We start from the raw sequence: 11,271 nt of genomic DNA on the forward strand, positions 1-11,271 counted from the left end.
TGCCCAATGCAATGCGTCTTTTGATTTCTTGACTGCTGCTTCTGTGGGTGTTGATTGTGGAGACAAGTAAAATGAAATCCTTGACAACTTCAGTCTTTTCCCTGTTTATCATGATGTTGCTCATTGGTCCAGTTGTGAGGATTTTTGTTTTCTTTATGTTGAGGTGTGATCAACCCATACTGAAGGCTATGGTCTTTGATCTTCATCAGTAAGTGCTTCAAGTCCTCTTTCAGCAAGCAAGGTTTTATCATCTGCGTAATGCAGGTTGTTAGTGAGTCTTCCTCGAATCCTGATGCCCTGTTCTTATTCATATAGTCCAGCTTCTTGGATTATTTGCTCAGCATACAGATTGACTAGGTATGGTGAAAGAATACAACCCTGATGCACAGCTTTCCTGACTTTAAACCATGAAGTATCTCCTTGTTTTGTCCAAACGACTGCCTCTTGATCTATGTACAGGTTCCTCATGAGCACAATTAAGTGTTCTGGAATTCCCATTCTTCACAATGTTATCTATAATTTATATGATCCACACAGTTGAATGCCTTTGCATAGTGAATAAAACACAGGTAAACATTTTTCTAGTATTCTCTGCTTTCAGCCAGGAGCCATCCGACATCAACAATGATATTCCTGGTTCCATGTGCTCTTCTGAACCCAGCCTGAATTTCTGGCAGTTCCCTGTCGATATACTGCTGTAGCCGCCTTTGAAAGATCTTCAGCAAAATTTTACTTGTGTGTGATATTAACGATAGGAAACCCTGGTGGCGTAGTGGTTAAGAGCTACATCTGCTAACTAAAAGGTCAGCAGTTCAAATCTACCAGCCGCTTCTTGGAAACCCTGTGAGGCAGTCCTACTCTGTCATATAAGGTTGCTATGAGTTGGAATCGACTCGACGGCAGTGGGAATGGGAATGGGATATTAATAATATTGTCAATAATTTCCACATTCGGTTGGATCACCTTTCTTGGGAATAGGCATAAATATGGATCTCTTCAAGTCGGTTGGCCAGGTAGATGTCTTCCAAATTTCCTGGCATAGATGAGTGAGCACTTCCACTGCTGCATCCATTTGTTGAAACATCTCAATTGATATTCTGTCAGTTCCTGGAGACTTGTTTTTCGCCAGTGCCTTCAGTGCAGCTTGGACTTCTTCCTTCATCACCATCAGTTTTTGATCATATGCTACCTCTTGAAATAGTTGAATGTTGACCAATTCTTTTTGGTATAATGACTCTGTGTATTCCTTTCATCTTCTTTTGATGCTTCCTGTGTCAATTAATATTTTCCCCATAGAATCTTTCACTATTGCAACTCGAGGCTTGAATTTTTTCTTCAGTTCTTTCATCTTGAGAAATGCTGAGCGTGTTCTTCCCTTTTGGTTTTCTATCTCCAGCTCTTTGCATATGTCATTATAATACTTTACTTTGTCTTATTGAGTGGCCCTTTGAAATCTTCTGTTTGGTTCTTTTACTTCATCATTTCTTCCTTTTGCTTTAGCTGCTCAACATTCAAGAGCAAGTTTCAGAGTCTCTTCTGATACCCATTTTGGCCTTTTATTTCTTTCCTGTCTTTTTTAATGACCTCTTGCTTTCTTCATGTATGATGTCCTTGATATCATCCCACAACTCATCTGGTCTTTGGTCATTAATGTTCAATGCATCAAATCTATTCTTGAGATGGTCTCTAAATTCAGGTGGGATGTACTCAAGGTTGTGCTTTGGCTCTCATGGACTTGTTCTAATTTTCTTCAGTTTCAGCTTGAACTTATATATGAGCAATTGATGGTCTATTCCACAGTTGGCCCCTGGCCTTGTTCTGACTGATGATGTTAAGCTTTTCCATCATCTTTTTCCACAGATGTAGTTGATTTGATTCCTGTGTGTTCCATCTGGCGAGGTCCGTGTGTATAGTCGCTGTTTATGTTGGTGAAAAAAGATATTTGCAACGAAGAAGTCGTTGGTCTTGCAAAATTCTATCAGGTGATCTCCAGCATCATTTCTATCACCAAGGCCGTATTTTCCAACTACCGATCCTTCTTTGTTTCCAACTTTCGCATTCCAATCACCATTAATTATCAATGTATCCTGATTTCATGTTTGACCAATTTCAGACTGCAGAAGTTGGTAAAAAATCTTCAGTTTCTTCATTTTTGGCCTAAGTGGTTGGTGGGTAAATATGAATAGTCGTATTAACTGGTCTTACTCACAGGAGTGTGGACATTATCCTATCACTGACAGCATTGTACTTCAGGATAGATATTGAAATGTTCTTTTCGACGACGAATGCAATGCCATTCCTCTTCAATTTGTCATTCCCAGCATAGTAGACCATATGATTGTCTGATTCAAAATGGCCACTACCAGTCCATTTCAGCTAAAACCCCCTTTGAGCTGGGATTAAATGCCCATGTCAGCTTGGAGAGAATAAGTAATGATACTTGAGCCTCAATGAGCCCTCACTGTGGCCCAGCTTTGACACTGACCCCACTGGGGTAGCTTCTATTATCATCCCCACTTCACAGTCAAAGAAACTGAGGCTCAGAGAAATTAAGTGACCTGCCTAAGGTTACAACTAATAAGAGGCAGAGCTGGCATCTAAACCTGCATGTTTCTGTCACACCCAGCTGGCTCACTCGGGGTTTAGCCTGGAATCTTCATCCAGCCCCATTCCCCAACCCCTGACACCCCAAAGTTCAGGGGTTTCCCAGTTCCAGCCCTGTGGGTGTGTCAGCCAGGTGGGAGGATAATGCCCAAACAGAACCACCACCATGCAAAGGGGATGCTTTGTGTTCTGTGCCCAACGCTCCCATTATCCCTGCCTGGTCCCTCAGGAGGCCAAGAGCCTACATTTGGTCACTGGAACAGGGCTGTGAGGGGCAGCTGGGGTCTGGGGAAACGTGTATCCCAATTTGGCTCCTCTGCCCCAACTCTGGAAACCCTGGTGGTGTAGTGGTTAAGTGGTTAACCAAGAGGTCGGCAGTTCGAATCTGCCAGGAGCTTCTTGGAAACTCTATCGGGCAGTTCTACTCTGTCCCATAGGGTTGCTATGAGTTGGAATCGACTCGACGGCTGTGGGTTTTGGCCCCAACTCTGCTTGTCTGTGTCCACACACCGGGCCTCAGACTTCCCCAGCTGGTAACCCAAACCTCAGGCCATCTTGAGGCTTCCATGGGAGGAGGTGGCGCTGGCAGCTGCTGACCACACTGCCCTGTGCAGGGAACAGCAGCACCTGCAGCAGCTCCAGGGCCTAGGTGACCAGGATGGGAGCCTGGACTCCCTGGGCTCCCAGCAGGAGTGGGGCAATGGCCCTCGGAACAAGGCCGACCCCAGGCTCAAGCCGTACAATCTGTCGACGCTGTACCCCTATGGGGACCCCCAGCTGCTTGACTACGACACTGTGAGTCTGCCGAGGCTCTGTCCTGGGGAAGGGGCTTCGGGGGGCAGGGCTCTACCTTCTGGCACCTAAACTAGAGAGGCATCTGGGCTGTCTGCAGGCGGAGGTGGACATTCTGGGAGTGGACGGGATCCTGTATAAGGGCCGCATGAACAACGCGAGTGAGGTGCGGCCTACCTTCTCCTCCGACAAGGAACTCACAGGTGAGGGTGGCATTCCTCCTGGGCACCCGCCCAGGGTCTGCTGTGCTCGGCAGGGTCACGGGTTGCAGGTGATGGGCTGCTACACTAGGTGCAGGCTGGCAGGGTGCAGACTGGCACTATCCCTGCCTGGGGGCCCTACTGTGCACCAGGGTCTGCTCCAGGCACTGGGAGACAGTGGGGAGCAAAGCAGACAGGCTATCTCTGCCCCCTGCTCTGAAGTTTCCACGCAAGGAGGGGGACAGACCGGGAGCAGACAACCAGAATAAAAGGATCCATGTTACAGGTGGAGATGGACAGCTGACCTGAGGGGAGTGCCCTGAGGTCAGGGGGCCTGTGATGCTGGCCCAGGGAGAGAACTGGGATGGTGCCCAAGGAAGGGATGCTCCGCTGGGCTATGCAGATGGGAGAGGAGTTAGCTGGGTGACGGGTGGGGAGGGAGGAGAGTGATCCAGGTGGAGGGAAGAGCAGTGCAAAGGCCCTGTGGTGGGAGGAAGCCAGGTATGCTTAGGAGCTCAGGGCAGTGAGGTTGGCTGGAGGGTGGAGATTGGGGTAGGGAGGCGAGGAGGAGACGTGGACAGGACCAGATCCTGGAGGCCTCTCAGGGCAACGGGCCATGAGCTAACCTCGTGAGCATGTGTTAGGCCGGGGAGACCCAACCACCTGCACATCTGGAATTCGCTCTGGTGGTTTGAGACCCAGTTCAGCTGGCTCCAGCCAGTTCAGCTCTGGGCTTCCACACTGCACTGGGGTACAAAAAGCGAAGTCTTCTCTTCTCATCCCTTGCGGGTTTTCCCTCTCTGGGAAGAGGCATTGTAAGTTTTGCCCCAGGTCGGAGCTACACACTGCCCCTTAGGTGGTCCAGGGTGGCTGGAGTGTTAGAACTGCCCCTTGTAATTCTTCCTCACCCACCACTTGCCCCACTGAGACGAGAACTGAATACCAGACTCATGAGAAAAGGAAACGGAGGGGTGTGCTGGACAAAGAAGGCACCCCTGTGTCCTGGGACAGCCGTAACAAATGACCACACCCTGGGGGTCTTAAAGCAACACGGACCATCCCCTCACAGCCTGGAGGCCAGAGGTCTGAAGCCAAGGTGTGGGCAGGGCCAAGCTCTTACAGAGGCGCTAGAGGAGGATCTTTCCTTGTCTCTTCCAGCCTCTGGCGGTTCCCGGCCTTCCTTGGCTCATAGATGCATCACCCCCAATCTCTGCCTCCGTCTTCACATGGTGTCTTCTGTGTGCCTGTCCTTGTCTGTCTCCTATAAGAACATCTTGTGAGATTTAGGGCAATCCAGGATCTCTCATCTCAAGACCTTTTCCAAATAAGGTCACATTCATGGCTCTGGGGGCATATCTTCTTGGGGGCCACCGCTCAGCCCACTGTACAGCCCCACCCTGGTTCCAGGGGGCAGGACCCTGCACTCTCTCTGGGGATGGATGTGGCTGTCGGTGGCTTGCGGTGTTAACCGCTGCTCCTGGACTTGGCTGCTCCAGCCCCCTTCTGCCCCCGCGATGGATGCTGCTCTGAGGGCACTCAGGCTGGGCTTCAGGGATCACCAGGCAGGATGGGAATAATAGTGGCTAATATTTAACAAGCCCCTTCTAAGCCCAAAACCCTGGTGGCGTAGTGGTTAAGTGCTATGGCTCCTAACCAAAGGGTCAGCAGCTCGAATCTGCCAGGCACTCCTTGGAAGCTCTATGGGGCAGGTCTACTCTGTCCTGTAGGGTCGCTATGAGTCGGAATCAACTCGACAACAGTGGGTTTGGTTTTTGGTTTTGGTTCTAAGCCCAAGATGACATGGGGCCCACCTGGATCATCCAGGCTAGTCTCTCCATCTCAGAATTCTTAATCACACCTGCAGAGTCCATGCGTCTTAGTTATCTCCTGCTGCTCTACCAGAAATACCACAAGTAGGTGGCTTTAACAAACAGAAATTTATTTTCTCCCTCTTTAGGAGGCTAGAAGTCCGAATTCAGGGTGCAGGCTCTAGAGAAAAGTTTTCTCTGTCTGTCAGCTCTGGAGAAGGTCCTTGTCTCTTAAGCTTCTCTTCCTCCATGTGGCATCTATCTTCCCGCACCTCTGCTTGCTTGCTTGCTTAATCTGCTGTTTAATATCTCAAAGGAGATTGATTTAAGACACACCCTACACTAATGCTGCCTCATTAACAAATTAAAGAAAACCCATTCCCAAATGGGATTATAACCACCATAGGCGTTAGGATTTAAAACACATATTTTTGGGGACACAACTCAATCCATAACACTGTGTAAGGTCACATGTTCCCAGATTCTGGGGATTGGGGGACATAGACGTTTTAGGGGGCCGTGATTCATCCGACCCCACGGACCTCAGGAGCCTGACTCCTCAGCCCACCTGCAAGGCCGCTTGACCTCCCACCCTGTCTGTCTCTACTAGCCACGGGGCCTCCACCCATGCTCTGTGCACTGCTTGGGGCCCCATCCCCATCCCGCCCCTGAAGAACCTTCTCATCTTCCAAAGCTTAGAGCACATGCTGCTTCCAGATATTACCTTCCCCCTCTCTAATCACAGTGTTTTCCATGTACCCTTAGGCCCAGCCACATGGACCTACTCAGAGCTCTCAGGCTAGGCCATGCTGTTTCATGCTTCATGACCCCTCTTGCCTAAAATATCCTTTCTCCACCATTCAAGTGTAGCTCACATCTACTTGTTCTTCAAACACTTGTTCTTCTGGGATGCCTTCCCCTAGAAGCCCTCCTGACTCTGGGCAGAGTGGGCTGTGGCAGCAGAGGGTTCAAAGGCTGGCTTCTGGGCTTCTGGTGTGTGTAAGTGGGATATTGGGAGAAGCAGGTGGGGAGGCAAGGCTGAGTTCACTTTGGACACGTAGGGTCCCAAGTGTATGTGGCCTTGGGACAAGTGTGGGGCTGGCAGATAGAGCCCCTCTCGGGGACTCAGAGGAAAACCCTTGCTGGGTCTGAAGTTTATAACCTGGGCCCACATTCCTTGTCTTGAGGGGCAACAGTGGTTCAGCTAGGGGGACAAATTAATTTAGTCTCACTGGTCAGCTGGTTGGTAGGTCCCATCTCTGGTCCCTGGAGGGGTCTGGGTGCCAAATGGTGATCCAAGCTGGCGACAGGGAGCCCCCAACTACTGGGCATTGGCACTCATGCAGACATGGGACCTGATTCAAGCCACATGGAGCCCAAAGTGGGAGTCAGGATGGCGCTCTGTGAGCTGGGTCCTCTGGAAAACCACCCTGAGGCCGAGTTAGGAGGGCAAGTGTTTATGAGGGTGGGACATAGCACCTGTGCAAGATAAAAAGGGGAGGGGACAGGGCTAGGCCAGGGGGTCAGCTGGAAAGGGGGGAGCAGGGTGATACCCCTAGACAGTGATGTGGCTTGGATGAGGTCCAGGCCAGCCCAGTGGGGAGCTTTGGCACAATGCTGAGGCTGGCAGAATGGCCTGCCTGGGCTGGTGGCAAACAAGTCACTGGCCAGGGACCCTGCCCTCCTTGCAGCTCTACAGCTGGTTCTTTCTTGGAGGGAGAAACGTCTTGGCTGCCACATGCTGCTGGTCATCCCCTGAGTAATTCCTGAGCCCCTCTTTGAGGCCAGGCGCTGTTTTTGCACCACTGGTGGTGCCTGGTGTGGTCAGGATGGTCAGAGTCTCTGTTCCATAGAGCTTGTATTCTACGGAACCAGAAAATACAAGCGAATCAGTGAGTTCAGTGAGGGAAGAGGTCAAATGTGGGGATGGGAGAGAAAGTGGGGTGGGGGAGCATTTGAGGTTGGGTGGTCTGGGAAGAACCCTCTGAAGAGTGACATTTAAAATGGGAATAATCAGGAGCAGCCAGGGAAAAATCTGGAAAACAGAGCTGTCCAACAGAAGGAACAGCCAGGCCCTGGGCAGCATGTCTAGCCTCCTCACCCCAGGCCCCTGGTGCCCTGTGGAGTCTCCTGCTCGCTCGCCTGTGGTCCCTCCCGCTCTCAGTCATTCTTTCTTCTTCTATCTCCTTGCCTATTCCCACATGTCCCCACCACTTCTCCAGCAGTGGCCTTTGGTCTGGGTGGTCAGTCATGGTGATTCTTGCCTGGATAAGGGGTGGCTTCCGGTTCAAAAATGAAGGAGGGGAGGGAAGAGGGCCTTATGGTGGTCCAGCCTCCAGTGGGAATGTCTCAAGGACTGCTGACAATGGGCCATGACTATTTCTGCCAGCATCACCTGGGCCTTGCGATGTGGAAACCAGGCCTGCCTCCTCCCTGGCCTCCAGCGACTCAGAAAGCCTTCTTTCAATGTCTTCATCTCAAGACCTCTAGACTCCAGAAGGCAGCAGGGCAAAACCCTCTCCTATAAGGCATGGGTAGTAACTGAGGGTATGGCCGTGGCCCCAAGGTGGGACAGTGTCTTAGTTATCTAGTGCTGCTATAATAGAAATACCACAAGTGGATGGCTTTAACAAAGAGAAGTTTATTTTCTCACAGTAAAGTAGGCTAAAAGTCCAAAATTCAGGGTGTCAGCTCCAGGGGGAAGGCTTTCTCTCTCTGTTAGCCTTCTCATCAATCTTCCCACAGACTAGGAGCTTCTCTGCACAGGGACCCCAGGTCCAAAGGACATGCTCTGCTCCCGGCAGTGCTTTCTTGGTTTGAGGTCCCCCACTCTCTGCTTGCTTCCCTTCCTTTTTTATCTCTTGAGAGAGAAAAGGTGGTGCAAGCCACACCCCAGGGAAACTCCCTTTACTTTGGATCAGGAATGTGGCCTGGGTAAGGGTGTTACAATCCCACCGTAATCCTCTTTAACATAAAATTATAATCACAAAATGGAGGACAATGACACAATACTGGAAATCATGGCCCAGCCAAATGGATACACACATTTTGGGGGGGGACATAATTCAATCCATGACAGATGGGAACTCTGGAAAGGACCACCCACTCCTGCCTCTTTCCGTTTGCTTTTCCCTAAGCTGTGAAGGTCCCCAGGCCCCCATCTCGAAACCTGTATGACCGCATGTATACCAGCGACTTATTTGGTGCCATCTACCCTAGTGAGTACCTGTCCCCCCAATTTCCTGGCCCAGCCGAGCCTCTGGCAGGACCTCGGGCGCTCCAAAGCCCAGCCCACATAACTTGGGCTCCTGGCCTCACCTCATCCATCTCTTACCTGCTCTGCCCATACCTGCCAGGACTGGGAATCCCTTCAAGTGGGCCAGCCTCACACAGCTCCAGACCCGGAAATGAGGGCCACAAGAATGTTGTTCCTGAAGGGTGGGAGAAGGGAGCCTGCTAGGCCCCTTGGACCTCCCTGTGACTCATATTGCCATGGTAACAAGCCTCTGAGGGGCAGAGGACGGTATACAAGCACTGTCTCCATTCATATCTCTCCTGGTCCTTATTCCAACCACTGTCAGCACAGTAAAGCAGGGTGCTGAGGCACAGGGCTGTGTCCAAGGCCATGTAGCTGACTGAGCCAGTGCTGGAACCTGGGACCAGCCTCTCAGACAGCAGTTCCTTCCCAGTGGTCTGCTCCCCTCTACTTTCCATTCCCAGGTTGTGTGTTTCAGGTGTAGGGCACCCAGGGGCTGGGGGAGCTAGCTCCCTGCCTGCTGTGGCCATAAAGTCCCTCCAGTATGGGGGCTCTGTTCTCTGAACAGGGACTCCCTCCAGGCTGCCACTCTGAGGCTGGGGTCTCCAAAGGGAATGCTCTTGAACACATGGAGGGTTTCTTCTGCCCCCTAGCCCTGTACCCCCGCACAAGTACCAGCACGGCTGCCCCAGGCCCCCATCTGACAGTGCTGTCCCCGCCACCATCTCTGCCACCTCTGCCACTGCTGCCACAGCTGATCTCGCCACCGCAGGACCCCCAGCAGGCTGCGGGGGCCACCAGGCACACGAGATCCCTGCGCTTTGAGTCCCGAGCCAGCACCCAGCCCAAGGAGGACCCCGCCAACCTGTGAGCCTCACAGCCCCCCGTGGCCACCAGGGTCCCTCCAGGGCTCTGAGCCTGACCTAGGAAAGGGGCTGTGGACATGGGGGGTGTCTTTACAAGTGTTGATCCCCATTTTGACCCAGTGGCTATTCTAACTGCACTTGTATGAAGGAAATGCCATGTCTTTCTGGAATGAGCTCTCCATTAAGCCAATTTAATACCCTGACCAATTTTCAGTACAACAGTGTTTTTCGTTTTTGTTTTTTTTTTAATGACTTTCTTTTTTATTCCATCACAGTTTTTCAGTGAAACTGATTCCTTGATCAACCCACCTCATATTGAACTAATACCACCTCCTGCCACTATCAGTTTTTTCTGGGGGCCATTATTTCTACCCAGTCCAGTTTCCCCATGGGAAAAAAATTTACTGCCTGCATCATTTTTTATTTTTTGTTGGTTATTTCGACCAGGAATTCCTGTTAGGAATTGGATCTTTAAAAACCTGATGGTTTGTACTTAGTTCTTGCCTAACCCGAGGACACTGGAGCAATGCCACTCAAATATGCCCTCATCGCCCGGCCCTGGGGGGTTACCCCTCCTGAGCAGTTCCCAACCTTTTGGCTGCTGTAACCACCCATGCACTTGGTGGGACCAAGAGCAGACCGTGAGGCCTGAGTGCCCCTTTGGCCAACTGAGCGCCTGGTCCTGGAAGGCAAAGCTTAGTGGTTCCCCATCTTTCCTGGGTGGCCTCTGGCTATTTCTTCCCCTTTCTCCCTTACCTCTCCCTCACTCCCCAGTTCGGGGATTCTGCTGCTTCACTGTGATGCCCAGTTTTGGGGCATGCCCCCCACCCCCCATGCTCACTGAGGTCCCTGGGGTACAGGAGGAGTCGGGGGGGGGCAGTGAACCACCCATGAGTCTGGAGGGGACTCCCCATCTTCACCACTTGGGCCCACCCTGGGAGAGGCCTGAGGGCTCTGGGCTCTGCTAGGGGTGTGCTGTGAAGGAGGGTCTGCCTGTTCCCAGCAGCCCCTGCCCTCCCCAGTCCCTGGCCCTGACTGCTGTCTTTTCTGAGGACTATGTCCAAATGAGGCCCCGGGCTTCCTGACCCAGTGACTTACCTGTCCAAGCTGCTTTGGGGGGAAATGGCCAGCAGTACCTCGGCCGCCCATCCCCACTTCCATGTCACAGATGAGTATTTTGCACCATTTTCCAGAATAAAATCACTTTGCTGACTGTGAATGAGAGTGACTGGCTGGTGCTCCTCTGTGGGGCTTGCCTTCCCCTTGTGGACAGAGGGAACCTGCTAGTCCCTCCTCCTGCCAGGGCCCCACTTCTGCCATCTCTCCCACCGCAGGGAAGGGAGGCACAGCCCTGGCTCCAGTAACTGGACAGATGGGGTCTGAGGGAGCCCTGCACCGGGCCTGTCGTGGTGGTGGGGCCTGTCCCTGAACCCCCAATGCACACCCACATCCTTGCACCCAGGGCTCCTCCCTTGCCCCCATGGCCAGGCTCGACTGACCCTCCCAGCCCCTGGTGCTTGATCCCCATATGGCCCTTGCAAACCCGGGTGCCTGCAGCTGAGGAGGGTGGCCTGGGTGTGCGACATGTAACATATTTGCATTCTCACAGTCCTCCTTCATAGGATGGGGAACTTCAGATGCAGCACTAGGCCAGCCAGGAGCAATCCCAGAGGAAGACATTCATATCTCTGTGGGGTGGTGGGTGGGGGCAGCCAGCCTCTGGACTGGTCCCAGGTGGCAGCCAC

At 52.0% G+C, this 11,271-nt stretch overlaps 1 protein-coding gene across 1 annotated transcript in view; it reads left to right on the plus strand.

Moving 5' to 3' along the window:
* The window catches only part of C12H16orf96 (chromosome 12 C16orf96 homolog), a 54,129-nt gene extending 44,460 nt beyond the window's left edge, over positions 1-9,669 (plus strand). Inside the window, exons 15-18 of the mRNA XM_049903035.1 lie at positions 3,219-3,399; positions 3,497-3,599; positions 8,542-8,622; positions 9,314-9,669. Coding sequence (XP_049758992.1) covers positions 3,219-3,399; positions 3,497-3,599; positions 8,542-8,622; positions 9,314-9,531 — 583 coding nt within the window. The 3' untranslated portion in view covers positions 9,532-9,669. The remainder of the gene's footprint in view (positions 1-3,218; positions 3,400-3,496; positions 3,600-8,541; positions 8,623-9,313) is intronic.
* Positions 9,670-11,271: the final 1,602 nt, after the last annotated feature.

The sequence above is a fragment of the Elephas maximus genome, chromosome 12, assembly GCF_024166365.1.
Source record: "Elephas maximus indicus isolate mEleMax1 chromosome 12, mEleMax1 primary haplotype, whole genome shotgun sequence".
Classification (NCBI taxonomy): domain Eukaryota; kingdom Metazoa; phylum Chordata; class Mammalia; order Proboscidea; family Elephantidae; genus Elephas; species Elephas maximus.